Below are 19,669 nucleotides of genomic sequence, written 5' to 3' on the forward strand. Positions count from 1 at the left end.
CTAAGTTTTTCAACGCAAACTTATAAAAAAATATGATATGCTTTGACTAGTTACTATTGTTTGTTTCTATCTCTTAAGTATTATTGTTATAGACAATAATGATGACTATTGTTATGAGTTGGAAGAAGGGTTAAATGCTTCTTAAAATGTTGTATCAATATGAAGCTACCAACATTCTTGTTTATTAAGATGAGAAAAGGCCATTGGAGTTTATTATTGCATATGAGAGATCCAAAGATAAGAAAAAGGCTACTGAAGTCTATTATTTCATTGATTTGTAAATGTGTAAACACATTGTTAGCACATTTAATACATCTTGAAAAACATTATTACTGATTTTACAAAAAAATCACAACTAAAAGAGTAGACATGCAATTCACAAAACAGACCACAAACAAAACTATTATAGATCATTCCTCTACAAAGACAAGCTTGGATTCCACTTGAGTAGACAAGACCAGACGACTTTTAAGAAGTTCAGACGACTTCTAAGAAGTCCAGACGACTTCCAGGAAGTTCAGACGACTTTGTCAGAAGACTTTTAGGAAGTTCAGACGACTTGCAGACGACTTTACAGGAAGTCCAGACGACTTTTAGGAAGTCCAGGCGACTTTCAGACGACTTCCGGACGACTTCCAGACGACTTCCAGACGACTTTCAGACGACTTCCAGACGACTTCCAGACGACTAACAAGTAAGTCGTCCCAGAAGTCTTCCAGATCTGAAAAACCTGCATATTAAATCCAGATCTGAAAAACCTGCATATTCAAAAACGTTCAAATGGCTTAAAAACAGAAAAACGAGTGGAAGATTAGATAAATCTACCTTTACAGAACACACAAAAATACATATCTAAAAATAATAGATCTACCTTTAAATTAGTGGAAGATGAGTAGCATCTAATTAAAAACCTGCAAAAAAGATAGATTAGTAAGAAAGACATGAGACAAAACTGAAAAATTCATATAAAATTTGGTGTTTTCAAGTTAAAGAGATTAGAGTGGGTTTGGAGAGTTTTAGTTTGGGAAAAAAGTAAGAACTTTATACAACAAGAAGTTACCAAATGAAGAAAAATCAGACATAAGAACTTACCAAAACGCTCAGAAAAATCCAGACGACTTCCTGGAAGTCCAGACGACTTCCTGGAAGTCCAGACGACTTCCTGGAAGTCCAGACGACTTTGTCAGAAGACTTCCAAGAAGTCCAGACGACTTCCAGACGACTTCCAGACGACTAACAAGTAAGTCGTCTCAAAAGTCTTCCAGATCTGAAAAACTTGCATATCAAATCCAGATCTGAAAAACCTGCATATCCAAAAACGTTCAAATGACTTAAAAATAGAGAAAATGAGTGGAAAATTAGATAAATCTACATTTATAGAACACACAAAAATACATATCTAAAATTAATAGATTTACCTTTAAATTAGTGGAAGATGAGTACCATTTGATTAAAAACCTGCAAAAGAGATAGATTAGTAAGAAATACATGAGACAAAACTGTAAAATTCATATAAAGTTTGGTGTTTTCAAGTCAAAGAGATTAGAGAGAGGTTGGAGAGTTTTAGAATGATGAACATTACATTTTTGTTGCAGCCATTTGAGAGGAGGAGAGAGAATGTGTAAATTTTTCTTTATATAGGGAGACAAAAAATCCAATTAGGTTAAATATTTTTGACTCAGACGACTTCCTAGACGACTTACATTTCAGTCGTCTGTTGAAGAAATTAAAACAGACGACTTACATGTAAGTCGTCTAGAAGAGTTTAATATTTTTAGTGGGAAATTAAATATTTTTAGCGGAAAACTAAAATAGAAGACTTTCCAGACGACTTACTTGTAAGTCGTCTGGTTTAAATTATTTAAGCGGGAAATTTTTTTTAAAAAAAAAATTAGGCGGGAATATTTGGACGACTTACATGTAAGTCGTCTGTTTTAATTTCTTCACCAGACGACTGAAATGTAAGTCGTCCGAGTAAAATGATCGGTTAGGTTAAAACGTACATTGGTAAAATTAAAGGTTCGGTACGATGTGGACGACTGAAATATACGTCGTCCGGGTAAATTATTCAACAGACGACTGAAATATAAGTCGTCCACACCCTAAACATAACCCCTAAACTTATTTATCTAATTAAGCACTTCATAAAACCAAATCAAACTTGAAAAGTGTTTACTATACACAGAAATAAACACATATAGGTGAAAACTAATTTTTGAAAAAAACATTTTAGTTTTCCAAAATCTAACCCTAACAATACATACAATACTACAACATATGTTTGCCAAACTCCTAAACCTAAGTATTTCATGATTCACTACTTCCACTCATCTATCTTCAAAACAAATCAATTATCATATCTTAATTTATATTACTTAAAACTGTTTATAATTACTTGATTTTTATTTTTCACGCATCAAAATATTTTTTTACAAGATTTATAAATTATTTTTAAAATAAACTGGTACCAGACGACTTACACTTCAGTCGTCCAGACGACTTCCAACATCTCAGACGACTCAGATGATTTACTGGGGCTATATTCGTAAAAATGGCTTATGCTTTTTTGTTTGGTCACAAGGGGTTGAGCTGTAATTTCACTAGGCTTTTAGGTTAGTTTTGCATTTGATTCAAGTTTGGGTATAGGTTTGAGATTAAAATCAAGTTGTGGGTTAGTTTTGGCAAAAACCCCTTTAAAGTTTCGGTACAAAATAATTCTCCAAAGAAATACAAAAGTTACTCCCTCTGTTCTTGAAAGTAAGATTTTCTAGAATATGCACGCTTATTAAGAATTTAATAAATGTTTATAATTTAATTTATTTTTTGCTTTATTATACAGTTTCCAATAACTTTCCACCAATGAAATTTAATCAATTCAAATATTCTCAATTAATGTTCCTCAAAAATATAAAAAAGTACCTTAACAATATAGAAAATCTATCTTTGTGGAACAAGAAAAAAATCTAAAACATCTTACTTTCAGGAACGGAAGTAGTAATTAACTAACATTTAAAACTCTTAACTACCAGGCTGACTTTACTAAAAATTAGAAAAATGGATTTGACCTTTAACAAAATAATCAAACAGACAAGTTCCAAGTGTCCACTTCGTAATGAGCTCGTAATTTATTTTCTTTTGTTATCATTAGTTTGTATTTTTTTTTGGATTCGTAAAAGTTAAGCTCTACCAATGAAATCATTTGTTTCTGTACGCATTCTTTTTTTTTTTTTTTTTTTTTTGACAGCAAGAAATTTACAGACTCATGTTGACTCTGTAAACCATATTGGTAACTCCGCATCCATGTGAACGACAAAGGACAGTTGCTTGCGTGCACTACGTGGTAAGCTATCCGCCCGAAGGTTCGCCGTCCGAGGTACATGGACGATGTCTGAGTTGAGGAAGTTTTCTTTGAGGAGTTTGATATCTTCCAAGTAGCTTCCAAATGCTGGCCATTCTTCTGGTTCCGAAACCATCTTCACCAATTGAGAACAATCCGTTGCAAACGTAACCTGGACCTGTCTTAAATTCCTCATACATTTCATTGCCCAAATCAAAGCCTCTATCTCCGAATGCAGGGGAGAGAGGCATGCCCTTACATTCCTTGCCCCCAGTAGACCCTCGAACCCCGGTAAAGTACTATGCCAGCCTTGCCCTGACATTAATTCTTTATCCTTCCATGATCCATCAATAAAACACCATCGACCTGATGTCTCTAAAGGAGGAATGGTTTGTACCGAAAGCCCCCTCCTTGGTTCATTTCTCACTTGTGCGTCTGCCCAGAGTGATGATTCCACTTCAGCCAATTTAAGAGTATCCCGCGGATCAATATCCAAATTACTATAAACTTTGTTATTTCGGGCTTTCCATATATACCATAAAATCCATGCAAAATGGTGGTCATCCATTTGCGGTTGTACTCTCCAAAAAAGATGATCCATATTAACAAATAAAGAGCTGATAGGGAAGATATTATGCGGTGAAGGAATCTTGGATAGTGCCCACACTTGACGTGCAGGAGGACATTCAAAAAATACATGATTTATTGATTCTTCCGGATCTCCACAACGAGCACAACATATATCTCCTCTGATCCCTCGTGCCTTTAAATTTTTCATCACCGATATACATCCTGATACCATTTGCCACAAGAAATGCCGTATCTTTGGTGGACACCGCACTTTCCAGCAGAAAGCTTTAAGTATATCCACTGTGGGGCCATTAAAAACAGGAGGTTTTAACCTATCAGGGTAAATACGTTCAACCTGATAACCTGATTGGACCGAATATTTTCCATTATTAGTAAAATGCCATCCATCCTTATCCTCCATCTGAATCCTACTTAAAGGGATACTTTCAATAATTCTTACATCCTTCGGATCCACTAGAGCCCTGATTGCCTGTATATTCCATGAACGAGATTCCTGATTGATGAGGGAATCCACTGTGAGTTCCGGATAAAAGTTGTGAAATTTTTTATTTGCTGGTCTCGGGCGAGTGGCTGGGATCCAAGGATCATTCCATACAGAGATAGATGATCCTGTTCCCACCCTTTTAATTAGTCCTTTACAAACCAGAGATCTAGCAGAAGTAATACTCTTCCAGCCATATGACGGGGAGTAAGATCGGATCGGTTCCAGGGGTGAAGCATTCCTGTAATACCGTCCTTTGAAAACTCTTGAAAAAAGAGTATTTGGTTTCTCAATTAGCCTCCATAGTTGCTTACCAAGCATTGCTGTATTAAAATCCATAAGATCCTTAAAGCCCAAACCACCATTATCTTTGGTTTCACACACTTTATCCCATGATTTCCAATGCATACCTCTTGCACTACCCCCTGGACTCCACCAAAATTGTGCTACAGCACCCGTCAGCTTCTTAACTGTAGCTTTTGGTAACCTATACACAGACATCACATGGTTTGGTAAGGCCGTAATCACCGATTTAATAATCACCTCCTTTCCACCTTTTGTAAAAAAACGAAAGGTCCATCCATTAACCCTTTTATTCAACCGCTCTTGAACAAATCCAAACACTTGTACCTTAGAGCCACCCAGACTTTCCGGCAAGCCTAAATAAGATCCCATTCCCCCATAGATTTTGGATTCCCAAAATATCTCTCAACTCTTGCCGAGTAGCTTCCTCAATCTTGTGTCCAAATTGAATTGACGATTTCTGGAAATTAATCTGTTGCCCTGAAGCAGTCTCATAATCCTTTAGAATCCTAAGAATAGTTTGACACTCTTCCTTGTTTGCCTTACAGAAAAACAAACTATCATCTGCAAATAGTAGATGAGAAATTGCAGGACAAGCCCTTGCCACTTTCATCCCGGTTATCTTGCCATTCAGTATAATGAATTTGAATTATAATCTGCCATAATTATCTTGCTATTTATAGATAATTTGGAAAAATATACATGTGTAATATAGCTGATTCTACCATTTATACATAGATAATAACATTGCAATGTCCACATATCATAACACATGTTACATGTCCACCACATATGTACCAATAAATTGTGAGAAAAGAAATGAAGAAATCGAGTTGAGTAACAAATACTTCCTATTGTTATTATTGAAGTTTCAAATGATTACAAAGTTGCCGTCGAATGAGTTAACCTTAGGTGAATTACTTAGCTAAAACATAGAATTATGAAAAAAAAATGTTTACAAAATAGTTGACTAAAACATCTTGAAAATTCAGTACATTCATCATACGCTAGTAGTAACAGTAACACTACCAAATGGTATACGCTCGGCTCCAATAATCACGACCGGTCAAAGGAATTGATCCGTTTATGGAAAAAAACGACGTGCCGTTTTCACGTTTCAGCATACCATGAAAATGTAGTCGTTTTGATGTCCTTCTTAGATGAAATGAAACCCTCCCCAGTCCCCACTTGACTGAACCCTTTCATTTGCCGGCCACCGGAGACGCGAACTCCGTTTTAACACAGAGCTCAAAGCTATGCCTTTGAAGTTCCCTCGCCGAATACGATTCATCACTCATTCTCTCCCGCGCACTACTAATAATCTCGCTTCCTTCAGTTCTGGTTCTCGAGCTTATCATTGTAACACTTCTAGCTCCTCCCCTTTGCTCTCCCGGATATTCTCGTTGAATCACTTAGCAATCGGGCCTCACATCAACTTCTCCACTCGTCCCAACGGAGGCGAACCCCGCGCGTCGAGGAGCCTGATCGAAGACGAGGAAGAGCTCAGCAACTGGGTAAGCGATCTGAGACCTGGGTCATTGCGTGTCCACCTCACGAGCGACGATGATGATGATGACGTGGATCGTAGCAGGGGGAGAAACCAAGGATTTAGAGGGACTCGCAACAAAGTGGACTCCTTTAGGGAGAATCTGTTTAGTGACAGAGATAAAGGATCGAACTTTCGGAGTAGTCAATCCTCTTTTCGTGGGAGGAAGGAGAGAAGTTTAGGTAGAGATAGAGAAGGATACAAGGGTTTAAGGAAGCAGCGGCGGGGAGATGTTCTAGATGGAGAGAGTAGTGATGAGGATGTTAAGAGTTTAGTTATGGGAGGTATTGGGGATTTGCTTAGTGAAGAGGACGAGGAAGAAGATGAAGATCACGAGTTTCTTAAGAAGAAAGCTGCTTCTGCTTTTGGTTTTGATAAGCAGGAGGGTGTAGAAGCAAGTAATGATGTTAAAAGCTCAGATTCTTATTTGACCAAGACAAGGTACGTTGTTGTTGTTGTTGCAATTCTAGTTTCTTCTGTGCTTCTGATGGAATAAGCTGAGAGTAACTTAAGTTATTGCGTAATTGATCTCCTTTGTAACTGACTTACTCTGACCACTTGTTAACAGATTCGATCACTATCCTTTGTCTCCCTTATCGCTGAAATCACTTAACGATGCGGGATACGAGACAATGACTGTTGTGCAGGAAGCTACTCTCCCTATCATTCTCAAAGGTATGCTTTTATTTGTCTAGTCCTTAAGGTACAAGGGCATGTAGCCTTTATAGTTTTTTTCTTTAACTCATTGGTTTCTTGGGCATTGTTTGTTTTCAGGTAAAGATGTTCTAGCTAAGGCCAAAACAGGAACTGGGAAAACTGTAGCGTTTTTGGTGAGACTTAACACGAGTATAATAAGTAGGCCATTTGATAATGTATTGCACATATGATTTGTGCTTATTGTTTCTGTTTATTTTTGAAGCTTCCATCAATCGAAGTAGTTGTCAAATCTCCTCCGACAAGCCCGGATAATAAGCGACCTCCGATCCTTGCACTTGTGATATGCCCAACTAGAGAACTTGCCAATCAAGCTGCTACAGAAGCAAACACCTTGCTGAAGCACCATCCAACTATTGGTGTTCAAGTTGTGATTGGAGGCACAAGGCTTGGTTTAGAGCAAAAGCGTATGCAAACAAATCCTTGCCAGGTTAGTATTGTTTGCACATGTGTGCGTATGCTTCAATATTTGGGCCTTTAAAATGAAAGGTGTTACTTGAAATTTTCAGATATTGGTTGCTACACCTGGAAGGCTCAAAGACCATATTGAGAACACTCCAGGATTTGAAACAAGGCTAAAGGGTGTGAAAGTTCTTGTGCTTGATGAAGCTGATCATCTTCTGGACATGGGTTTCCGCAAGGACATTGAGAGGATACTTTCCGCAGTTCCTAAGGAGAGACAAACTTTTCTATTCTCTGCCACAGTACCTGAAGAGGTCTGACTCATTTTCTTGCATATTTATTTTGGTTTATGTCTTGGGTTTTGACTTGAGTTTTAACGGTGTAAAGGTTCGCCAAATGTGCCTTGTTGCTCTGAGGCGGGATCACGAGTTTATCAATTGTGTTCACGAAGGCACTGGAGAGACACATCAACAGGTCAGACAAACGCACATGATTGCTTCACTGGACAAGCATTTCTCTCTTCTGTACACACTTCTTCGAGCACACATTGCGGATAACGTAGATTATAAGGTACACAAGTCATCCCAGCACCAGTATTAGACCGCATGACCTATGTTTTTCTCTTTCTGGCTAACTCTGTGGTTGGTTCCTGAAGGTCATTGTCTTCTGTACAACTGCTATGGTTACAAAATTAGTGGCTGATCTACTTGGTGAGCTAAACTTAAACGTGAGAGAGATCCATTCTAGAAAACCGCAGAGTTACAGGACAAGGGTTTCTAATGAGTTCCGGAAATCCAAAGGTTTGATTCTTGTAACATCTGATGTGTCAGCTCGAGGAGTTGATTACCCTGATGTGACTCTCGTTTTACAGGTAAACTCAATCGTACTATAGTACATAACTCTTACTTAGAAACTTTTTTCTCCTGTTTTACAGATATGGTATACATGCATTTGCTTGTACAGGTGGGATTGCCAAAAGACAGAGAACAATATATACACAGACTCGGTAGAACAGGGAGAAAAGGGAAGGAAGGAGAAGGCATACTGTTGTTGGCACCATGGGAGGAATACTTCCTATCATCCCTTAAAGACTTACCCATCACTAAGTCTTCTCTGCCATCTACAGACCCAGAAACCGTAAAAAAGGTTAAAGCCTTTATCCTATTTCACTGATCTTGGCATTGCTTCAAGGAGATTAAATTTGGAATGGGGAATTAAGTTGGTTGAAAATGGAATGTACCAGGTGCAAAAAGCGCTATGCCATGTAGAGATGAGGAACAAGGAGGCGGCTTATCAGGCTTGGTTGGGGTACTACAACTCACAGAAGATGATAGGAAGAGACAAAGAGAGGCTTGTGGAGTTGGCTAACGAGTTTAGTCGAAGTATGGGACTTGACAATCCTCCGGCTATACCTAAACTGATTCTTGGTAAGATGGGTCTCAAAAATGTTCCTGGTCTTAGAGCCAAATAGATATATTTTCTTTTAAGCAAAATTGATTGGTCATCTTAATAACATATTACTTTCGATCTTCTTCTTCTAGCTTCCAGCCATTTTAGTTTATACTAATTATTATAGTTTTCACATGTTTGAGTTGGTTTCTTCGCGGGCTGTAACAAAACAATGCAGAAGAGGCCGCAGTTGAGAGATTCAAAGTTGAATATGCAGTAACTATTAACTAATAGTGAAATCTATATGAAAACAGCAACAAAACAATGCATATGAGCCCAAAGCTCAAAAGACAGTGTGCACATGAGGACACAGAGCTGGATGAATCCCAAACCGTTGGGTTATGACTTCAGAAAACTTGCTTGGCTTTCGAGCAAACCAAACCAAGTAAATAGTCGAATTAATTAGGCCAGGTCGGAGCACTATCTATTATCTATTGATAAATGAACCCATTTCTCTCGTCTGATCTAATCTTTAGTTCCGTAGATAAGACAGACACGCGTGTAGGTGGGCCCATGTTTGGTGGACATAAATCAACAGCACACACGCACTATCGACGCGTGAGGAACACCCACACAGACTGTATATTAAAACTTGTAAATGAGCGCGTGGTCTATCAGTCAAAACTCAAGAGTGTTTACGTTTGTTTGTTAACAAATCTCTTACCACGTTCAAGTGTGTCCTTCGTTGCGCTGAAAACTCCGATCAATATCTTCAATCAGTTTACCTCCGTCGTCTTATCATGGCGTTTGCTCCGATTCTCCGCCGCGCATCCGCTGCTAAGAGCCTCTTTTCACTATCGAGACTCTCCCTTGGTTCTTCTCCCTCCGTTAGATCTCTTCAAACCGGAGCCTCCGGCGACGATCGTCAACCCCCTCCGCCGCCGTCTCCGTCGTCCATCGCTGGGTATCACGTGAGCTCCGGCGGATACATGCGAGGAGCTGTGTATCGCGAGCCAAATCAGCCTCTAACCATCGAAGAATTTCACATTCCCCGACCAAAGGTGAATGAGATTCTCATCAAAACCAAAGGTAATTAATTACATATATCCTCATGGCTTGATTCGTTTTGAAATAATTAAAAAAAAAAAAGCTTCAATTTGGCATGTGGGCAGCTTGTGGAGTATGCCACTCTGATCTACATGTGATGAAAGGAGAGATACCATTCTCTAGTCCTTGTGTTATTGGTCATGAGATCACTGGTGAAGTCGTTGAACATGGTCCTCTTACTGATCACAAGATCATCCAAAGGTTTCTCAAACTATTTTAATTGGAATCATATGTTTTTTTTTTTTTTGTTTTGTTACAAATCCTGAATGTCTCAACCTTTTTTTGTTTCAGATTTCCAATTGGTTCTCGTGTAGTTGGAGCTTTCATTATGCCCTGTGGAACCTGTTCTTATTGTGCTAAGGTGCGGAGGAAAGTGTAGTCCTTTCATTAGGTTTCCGATCTTAAAGCTGATACTCTTTACTCGGATACAGGGCCATGATGATCTATGTGAAGACTTCTTTGCTTTTAATAGAGCCAAAGGAACTCTTTACGATGGTGAAACTCGTCTGTTTTTGGGTCATGATGGTATAAAAAGTTAAATTTGATTAGGCTTTGGTGGCATGTTAGGGAGTAGGAAGCATGATTGTTTTACATTTCTTGCTCTCCGGCAGATTCACCGGTGTATATGTACAGTATGGGAGGGATGGCTGAGTACTGTGTCACACCAGCACACGGTTTAGCTCCTCTACCAGAGTCTCTGCCCTACACTGAGTCTGCCATTCTAGGGTGTGCTGTTTTCACAGCGTATGGTGCTATGGCTCATGCTGCTGAGATCCGTCCTGGAGATTCTATTGCTGTTATTGGAATCGGTGGTGTTGGCTCCAGGTATGTTACTTATATGTGTCATTACCTGATTTGGTATGACCATAATAAATTAACCATCTTTGAGGTTGTTGCATCAGTTGTTTGCAGATAGCAAGGGCTTTTGGAGCCTCTGATATAATAGCTGTGGATGTCCAGGATGATAAATTGGAGAAGGCTAAGACTCTTGGTGCTACTCATACTGTCAATGCTGCTAAAGAAGATGCTGTTGAAAGGATACGGGTATGATTGATTAAAGGCTGGTTCCTTGTTATTCACAAGCTAGTGATTGTTTTTACTGTTTTGGCAGGAAATAACCGGTGGGATGGGTGTTGATGTTGCTGTTGAAGCGTTGGGAAGGCCTCAGACTTTCATGCAGTGCACACTAAGTGTGAAAGATGGTGGGAAAGCTGTGATGATTGGACTCTCACAAGCTGGATCCGTTGGAGAAATAGACATCAACCGACTTGTTCGTAGGAAGGTTTGTGCTTCTTGTTTTTTTTTCTTAAATCTATGATGCTGAAAAATGGCTTTTAAGATGATGACGTTTGAATCTCCTTGTTTTTGTAATTGTGTGAAGATAAAAGTGATAGGGTCATATGGAGGAAGAGCAAGACAGGATCTTCCTAAAGTAGTGAAACTAGCAGAATCAGGGATCTTCAATCTGACAAACGCGGTTTCAAGTAAATACAAGTTTGAAGATGCAGGAAAAGCGTTTCAAGATCTCAACGAAGGGAAAATCGTGAGCCGTGGTGTTGTTGAGATACTATAAAACTAAAAAGCCCTGGTTCAGGTTTTGGTAATGACCGCTTTATGTCTGATTTCACTGAGGTCTAGTTGCTACAATCTTCGGACAGGCTCATTGTTATCTGATTTTTAGAGGCTTACTTAAATCTGCTTTAATGTCCATAGCAATGTCTTGTGAACCTTGTTCTTGAGAATAAAACAAAGGTCATAATGGATGTGTTCTCTTATATTTTGTAAGAGTTACGGTAACTAGCCGAAGTAACTTCATTTAACTATTACGGAATTTGTTTAACGAATACTGTTGAAAGAAAATATTAAACTTAGTTTAAAACCAAAGTAAAATACAAACATATATGCAAGTAGACAAGGAAAACTAAAATCATGTACCTAGTGGGTCTTGAATATATGTAGGGGTCCCATTCAATTTTTTAACAATCAAATTTTAAAAAAATTCAAAACTTTTACTGTATAATCTCAAATAATATTACATACTATTTATTTATTCGTAAGTCAATATTATTTTAAACCAAAGGTGTGTCTGCGCCTAGGGCAGAATATTGTTTTACCGTAGTTTAGTATAATTTTTTAGATGATGTAATTATGTTGTCGTTTTTATTTGTCAAAAGCATTATTTTGTGTTTTTATTGTGTTACGTAGTAATACGATGATAGGTAATATATTTTGTGTTTGTTTTTTTCAATAATGTGTTGTTGTGTGTACAGTAATACTTGTCCGTGGTGAAGTGAGCCTCTGATGAAAAGCATATTGAATTTCAACAACTTTAAATTTAGACATTTGTTGATTTTAAAATGGTTTCAACGTTAAAATTTAGAATTAAAATTTTGTTTTATTTTATTTTCAAAATTTTGAACATTATCTTTTTAAGATGTTTTGTCATCTCTTCATATTTTGACCTTGAGCCGTATCATTTATGTATTTTGTTTACCTTTCCGGTTTGCAATGCTTCTCACCATCACCGGAAAAAACTCATCACCGTGTTCTTGTTCTTTCTCGCCTTCTTCTCATGTGAGATTATCTGATATTTGTTGTAAATCGGGTTTATGAATATTCAGTTGTGCGGTTGTTTCTAACGACGTTTTAGGTTGTTCTAGTCAATATTGGATGTTTCTCTTCTTTCTTATATTTTGGCAGATGTTAGGGACTGCATCTCCTTGAGTTGGGTCATAATTAGTCATCTTTGATGTTGTCTTCCTCGTCGTTGGCTTGCCGTTAATAGTCCATGCTCGTATTAGTTTTCAAGATCTGGTTTTTGGTGTGATAGAGCTTCTATGTTTCTTTAATAGCTCGAGGACAGCTCCAAAGTTTGCCAATTTCGTTTTGTCCCCCCCTTCATTCTCTATTTTTTCATCTCGTTGCAGGTTTCATTGCTGCTCGCTTCTCTAGTGGCTCTTCCTTTCACCAAATTTTGCCACTCAAGGTTTGGATAGTGTTTTCCTCCGTGTATGTTCTGTGGGCTTGGAAGATTGTTTCTGGTCTCAAGCTTGGACTCTGGTTTCTCGGTGGTTAGCTTCCATTCTCCCTCCCTCAAGTTGTTTCTCTTCTTCCTATTCTTCATTTGGTATATGTGTGCGGAGTTAGTTTTTTAGAGTTTTGATCCCTTTTATCCAGAATTTTGTGGCTCTTCGCTGGAAAGGGTGTCTTGTTTGTTCTTGTTTAGTTTGTGAGGTTCTTCTTACCTCTTAGCTAGTGGTTATGCTTTTGGTTCTTTAGGCCCGTGTTTTCCTGCTTCGTGGTGACTTTGGCCTTCCGGTGATTATTCTTTCTCTGACCCGATTTTTTATTCATTGCGTTCGTGCTTGATCGCGCTCTTTTGTGCTCGGGGAATTGATTTTGTTTCGGATTTTATCTTTCTACTATTTTCTGACATTTGTTTTTCTGGCCAAGACAGTCTATATTAAGGTGATGTAAGTTAGTCTTCGTTCTTGATCTCCTTTCAGCTCTGGACATTTATTGAGTAGTGTTACTATGACATTTTGATTTTCTATGTTATTGTGGATGCTTTAGGTTTGGATTCCGTGTTGTGCTCTAGTTCTTATTTTTAGTTTAGTTATTTTATAATTTTTACTAGTAAAATAAATATATAATTTGTAAATTAAATAATAGAAAATAGTAAAAAATAATAAAATAGTAAAGTTTATGTTATTTTTAGTCGTGAATAAATTAAATATTTTAAATAAATTTATATTATTTTACTTATTTCTTTATTTACCAAAAAAATAAATTATTAAACTTCATATGATGATGATTATTGCGAAAAAGATTAGATAACGAGAGACGACACACACAGCAGAGTCGACCAGCAAACCAGCTTGCCAAGGTGATAGAGAAGACTATAAAACAGATGATTATGTCAACTCGATACTATGAGAAGAGAGGACTAACGAGACTGATGCATCGATGGTTTGAGACCCATATTGGGTAAGGATAGAAGCAAAGAGCAAAGATTTTGGATTTCTAGATTCATTTTGTACATAACTATTATTTTCCATGATGATCAATAAATTTAACATTTCATCAAAAAAAAAAAGGATTAGATAACTAAATTCCCCAGACCAGTCCTACCTATCAAATTAAATCATGTTTAATCCAATGGTTGAAATTAAAAGAAAAAAATGTCATTTACAAAAATAAATGCTTTTTTAACTTCTTCTTGCTTTGATATCTCATTTTATTAGTTTTCCAAATCTCAAATGCTTAAACCAACAAAAAAGATTATGACTCTGAATATTTACAAACTGCACTGCACCTGAGTTATTGTAACAAAAATCTCTACATACCTATATTTTTATATGTTTTTGTTATTATTAGAACTGCACCGCGGTTAATCTGCATGTTTATAACTTGATTAATGTTTTATTGTGTGCTGACACCTCGGGTTTTTTCTGCTATTTGTAATAGAAAAAATAACATTTTCTTCATCAAAAATTAGTCTATTCTCAAATATTTTTTCCTACCTATAGAGTTGTGGTGTTTTTACATTTATAGTGGATTCGATGATGATAAATTCAATTTGAAGACATTAATCGAATAGAAAAATAGAAACACAACTATTTAGATAATTTCTAAGAAAATTTATTGAGAAAAAAACAGTGATCATCTAAATCTATGGAATAATTTTATCTTTTAATCGAGAGATAGAGAAAAATGGGAGGTTGCATGTGACACCTCATATTTTTGATCATTTTAGTATATAAAGTTGTATTTAAGAGTCATTTGTATGCATTGGGGGTTAGGGTCACAATTAAAAAATTTGGAACCAGTTCAAAAATAAAATGTATAATTAAAAAGTGTTGGACTAAAATGCAATACTCTAAAATAAAAAAACGTAAAATATAGAAAAAACACATTAGAACAAGTGTCAACAAAATCGCCTTTCACATGTCATAAGAAGAGTAAAAAATCTACAATATATGTTGATACTGCATATTTTCAAAATAAATAAATATATTGTTATTTATTATATTAAAACCATAAAACAAATATATATATATATATATATATATATATATATATATATAACTTAATAATGGAGGTCCAGATGAGCCTCTTTCAAATGTTTCACAGAAATGGACTCAGCCCCATTCTTAACTGATAAATATATATTGTCGTCGTTATATGACTACTCTTGTTGTTGACAAAGAAAAAGAAAACAAATATATATATATTAAGGCAATTCTTTCAAATAGATCCTTTTTAAAGGTTTTACCACAAAAAGACCCCCTAAAAAATGACATAAATAAGTTTTATTAAATGGACAAAAGATTCTTATATCCTAGATAAAGAAAAAATATATATATAATAAAAAAAGAAATTAAAAAATAAAAAATATTTCTTTTTGATAATTTCTAACATATGTTTTCAAATTATAATTTTTTATAATTTTTTTTTTCAAATTTTCTTTTTAAAATTCGAAAATGCATTTTTATTTGAATTCTTCAATTCAATTTGGACACAAAATCGAGGAGTCTAGTAGACATGAATTGAGAGATATCTTGGGAATACATAATTTAGGAGGAATGCTATCTTATTTGAGACCGCCAGAGAGTCTTGGAGTATCCAAAATACAGGTGTTTGGTTTGTACTATCAATAGTTTGAATAACATGATTAATGGCTGAACTTTTAAATTCTTCACTAAAGGAGGAAATGATGTAATCATTAAGTCAGTGGTCACGGGCTTACCAAATCACGTGATGTCTTGTTATCGGTTACCAAAGGCAACCATGAAGTTGACGAGTGCGGTAGCACAATTTTGGTGGAGTCCAGGGGGAGCACAAAAGGCATGCACTGGAATTCATGGGAAAAGTATGCATAAATAAAGATGAAGGCGGTCTGGGTTTTAAAGACCTAACTGATTTTCACACGGCTATGCTTGGAAAACAATTACGGCGTCTAATAGAGTAGCCAAATATCTTATTTGCTCGAGTTTTCAAAGGACGGTACTACAGGAATGCCTCACCCTTGGAACCGATCCGTTCATACTCCCCGTTATATGGTTGGAGGAGTATTATATCTGCTAGATCTCTGGTTGGCAAATGACTATCAAAAGGGTGGGAACATGGTAATCTATATCTGTATGGAACGACCCATAGCTCACAACCACTCGCCCGAGACCTGCTAATAAAAACCAACATAACACTTATCCGGACCTTACAGTGGACTTTTTCATTGACCCAGTTTCACGAACATGGAATTCGCAAGCAATTCGGGATTTGGTGGATCCCCAGGATGCTAAAATTATCGAAAGCATACATCTGAGTAGGAATCAGATGGTGGATAAGGATGGATGACACTTCACAAATAATGGGAAATACACGGTTAAATCAGGATACCAATTAGAACGGGTCTACCCCGATAATGAAAAACCACAAGAAAGTTTTGGCCCCACAGTGGATATCTTAAAAGCGTTTTGCTGGAAGGTACGATGCCCCCCGAAGATAAAGCATTTCTTATGGCAAATGGTATCAGGGTGCATAGCTGTAAAGAAACATTTGAAAGCGAGAGGAATACAAGGATACATATGTTGTGCTAGATGTGGATCTGACGAGGAATCAATAAATCATGCTTTTTAATGCCCTCCATCGCGTCAAGTTTGGGCGCTATCCAAGATACCATCAAACCCAACTATTTTCCCCACTAGTTCTCTCTTTACAAATATGGATCATCTTTTTTTGGAGAGTCTTCCCGAAAATGGAAGATCATCACTTTGCGTGGATATTATGGTACATTTGGAAATGAATGAACAACAAAGTTTTTAGTAATTTGGACATTGATCCTAGAGACACGCTCAATATAGCGGAAACATAATCAACACTTTAGGCTGGAGCACAAATGCTGAACATGCAGCAAGCATCACAACAAGTGGAGGTTAGGCACCTTCCAATAATCACAGGACGCTGGTGTTTTATCGACGGTTCGTGGAAAGATAAGAATCTTTATTCAGGGCAAGGTTGGTATAGCACTCTCGAGGGTTTTGATGGATTGATGGGGGCAAGAAACATTCGGGCAAGTCTCTCACCTCTACATTCGGAGATGGAAGCGCTGATATGGGCAATGGAGTGTATGAGGAACTTACATCAGTTTCAGGTCACGTTTGCTACGGATTGTTCTCAATTGGTGAAGATGGTTTCAGAACAAGAAGAATGACCGGCGTTTGAAAGTTATTTGGAAGACATAAAGACTTTAAAGATAAGTTTCCTCAGTTCAGAGATTATTCATGTACCTCGGACGGAGAATTTACAGGTGGATAGTCTAGCACGCAGTGCCAGAAAACAATAGTCTTTCGTCGTTCACATGGATGCAGAGTTACCAGTTTGGTTTGCAGAGTCAGTATGAGTCTGTTTAAATTGATGACAAAATTTTTTTTTGAAAAATTTAGCTATATATATCTGAGGGTGATATTAGAGAACTACACACGACGGGACGTACATGAAGAAGACCATACGATTTGTCACATAAAAATACAATATTACCCCTAATCCAAACTAGGATCAGTTGGCGTGCAGAGCTCACGCGGCTTGGAGATACTGGATAATAAATTGTAGCTTACCTAGCATTGTAGATATACGGAAGACAGTTATTAGCCACATGATTTCTTCCATATTTGCAGTCATATTATCAAAAAAAAATATACTCTATGAAAAAAAAAACTAATAGACAGAGATAATTAACAATGTGGTTAACTATATAAAATTACTAAGACAAATTAATTTTTTCCACGACGAGTCGACGACCAAACAAACTATTTTTCCACAAGGTTAATTAATGAAGCTAACTCATATGCATATGATGTGTACAATCCCACCAAAAAAGTCATGCGTCCTACAAATCTCTCGCCATTAGTCTCAAACTAGAGGAACTCCTTGCATATAAAAATGAATATATTTTGGGAGGAAGATCCTTGCGATTTGTTTAACAGCGACAAAAACACGTAAATGTTTCAGCTAATGTAATTTGTAACCACTAACAAAAAAAATCATAATTGTTTGCTTAAAGTGACCTAAATATATCAAAATACATCATGTATAGATGTCTAAATATATTTATATTGTTGTTGTGTTAAAAATTACTATAAGATGTTAGCGTTTAATCTTTTAAGAGATGACAACATCAAAAATATCATTGAAATAGCATATAACCAGATAAGTCCTATGTAATTGAAAATAGAATGTTAATTTTTAATATTATATTTTATAAATTACACTAGCGCCTAATTTTATTATTTAACTATAACAGTAGTATGTAATCAGAAATGTAATAAGTACATATGATCAATGTTGAACAATAAAAAGAACGTAAAAGAGAAATTTTTATAGTTAACGAAAATCCATATTTTTAAACCAGAAAAGGAATGTTAGAGGCAAAAGTTTATAGTTAACAGTAATCCATAATGTATGTACATTGGACATTAGTTGAGTCTATCATGTATACAAAAATATCTGTCAATTGCCTGAAGACAAGTCCAAACATATTATCAACGCAATCATCTTCTATACGATCCTCCCACCCATAGTCATGTCTAGGACCATCAACTTTGCGTTATCATCTAATATGAACTTCACATGGATTTGGATTGATAGGAAATTAGATAATTGAGAATCCACATAATAATTTGCAGAAAACCAAAAGTTCACAAGATGACTCTCATAACATAAATTAGCCTCTATTATTTCATTATGATCTACGAGTACATGTTAGAGGCTAAAAACAATTATCGAAGAGCCTAATAATTTAATTTTAACACAATAGGATCCAAAAACAAAATGAAAATTGCCCCCTACAAATTACTTTACTATCTATCCCACCACATCAACCATTTATCAGATAGTAAACCATTTATCAAACAACATATTAACTCACAAACCATTTATCAACTCATTTGTTAGCTACCAACCAGGTAGCAAATAATGTACAAAGTGACAAACTATTTATCAACTACACAAACCATATATAAGTTAACAACAAATTTATGTAACATACAACCATTTATCAACTATTTGGTATCAAAATATGTATAAGCTAAAATAACATATACCATGTAACAAATCATTTATCAGATAACCAAATATTTATGAAAAATGTATCAACTCACACACCATGTATCAACAAATTTATCAAGTAACAAATCATATATGAAACAATGTATAAGTCGACAAACCATCTACAAAAACATTTATCAACTAATAAACCATGTAGCAATTAACAACAAGTATTTTACAACATCTTATTTATTTCAAAAAAATTGCCGTATGGATAAGTTTGTGTGAAAGATGTTAACTCAACGATTTAATCACAAACACTAAGAATCCACTCCATTTTCTTCTCCACATGGCTTCCTTTTCACTTTGAAGAAGCTCTAGTCTTCATAGCAGCCAGAAATCATTGATAAAAAAATATTACAATACTTTTAAAACAAAATTTTGAGAGACTTGGTTTAAACACAAAGATTGTGTTTTACCACAGATATTTGTAAAGGGGTTGGAGATAGCTAAAACTAAAAGTGTGTTGGTGAAATTTCATAGTGAAATGAATGTGAATTTTCAGAGATTGAAATAATAATTGAAATCTCAAATTAGAAAACAGAGAATATAGTGAGAAGAGAAGAAAGAAAACTGGGAGGGAAATAAAATTTGGAGAGAAAATGATAAAGATTTAAGAGAGAGAATGAGAAAGAACTAGAAAAATATAGATAATCATTTGTTTGACACAATCCTTACACACCTATCCACTAGA

The 19,669-nt window shown here is 36.1% G+C and overlaps 2 protein-coding genes across 2 annotated transcripts; both read left to right on the plus strand.

Moving 5' to 3' along the window:
- The first annotated feature begins 5,864 nt into the window (after positions 1–5,864).
- Positions 5,865–8,965, plus strand: LOC106348261 (DEAD-box ATP-dependent RNA helicase 31). Its single transcript, XM_013787974.3, has 9 exons — positions 5,865–6,699; positions 6,827–6,933; positions 7,033–7,088; positions 7,178–7,402; positions 7,482–7,688; positions 7,762–7,944; positions 8,030–8,245; positions 8,338–8,520; positions 8,618–8,965. The coding sequence occupies exons 1-9, from the start codon at positions 5,969–5,971 to the stop codon at positions 8,843–8,845; spliced, it is 2,136 nt and encodes a 711-aa protein (XP_013643428.1). The 5' UTR covers positions 5,865–5,968; the 3' UTR covers positions 8,846–8,965.
- A 423-nt stretch (positions 8,966–9,388) lies between these two features.
- LOC106348269 (alcohol dehydrogenase) lies at positions 9,389–11,647 on the plus strand. The gene is made up of 8 exons (XM_013787985.3): positions 9,389–9,852; positions 9,936–10,071; positions 10,162–10,231; positions 10,302–10,395; positions 10,482–10,695; positions 10,773–10,914; positions 10,982–11,152; positions 11,252–11,647. The coding sequence occupies exons 1-8, from the start codon at positions 9,564–9,566 to the stop codon at positions 11,441–11,443; spliced, it is 1,308 nt and encodes a 435-aa protein (XP_013643439.2). The 5' UTR covers positions 9,389–9,563; the 3' UTR covers positions 11,444–11,647.
- The last annotated feature ends 8,022 nt before the right edge of the window (positions 11,648–19,669 follow it).

Source organism: Brassica napus, chromosome C3, assembly GCF_020379485.1.
Source record: "Brassica napus cultivar Da-Ae chromosome C3, Da-Ae, whole genome shotgun sequence".
NCBI lineage: Eukaryota > Viridiplantae > Streptophyta > Magnoliopsida > Brassicales > Brassicaceae > Brassica > Brassica napus.

What these genes read in the sequence shown, in the direction of transcription:
- LOC106348261 (XM_013787974.3), top strand. Translation starts at nt 5,969, where the DNA reads ATGCCTTTGAAGTTCCCTCGCCGAATACGATTCATCACTCATTCTCTC. An exon ending in TCTCCCTATCATTCTCAAAG is followed by an intron (nt 6,934 to 7,032) that starts GTATGCTTTTAT and finishes GTTTGTTTTCAG; the next exon opens with GTAAAGATGTTCTAGCTAAG. An exon ending in TGCAAACAAATCCTTGCCAG is followed by an intron (nt 7,403 to 7,481) that starts GTTAGTATTGTT and finishes TGAAATTTTCAG; the next exon opens with ATATTGGTTGCTACACCTGG.
- LOC106348269 (XM_013787985.3), top strand. Translation starts at nt 9,564, where the DNA reads ATGGCGTTTGCTCCGATTCTCCGCCGCGCATCCGCTGCTAAGAGCCTC. An exon ending in TCTGTTTTTGGGTCATGATG is followed by an intron (nt 10,396 to 10,481) that starts GTATAAAAAGTT and finishes GCTCTCCGGCAG; the next exon opens with ATTCACCGGTGTATATGTAC. An exon ending in ATGCTGTTGAAAGGATACGG is followed by an intron (nt 10,915 to 10,981) that starts GTATGATTGATT and finishes CTGTTTTGGCAG; the next exon opens with GAAATAACCGGTGGGATGGG.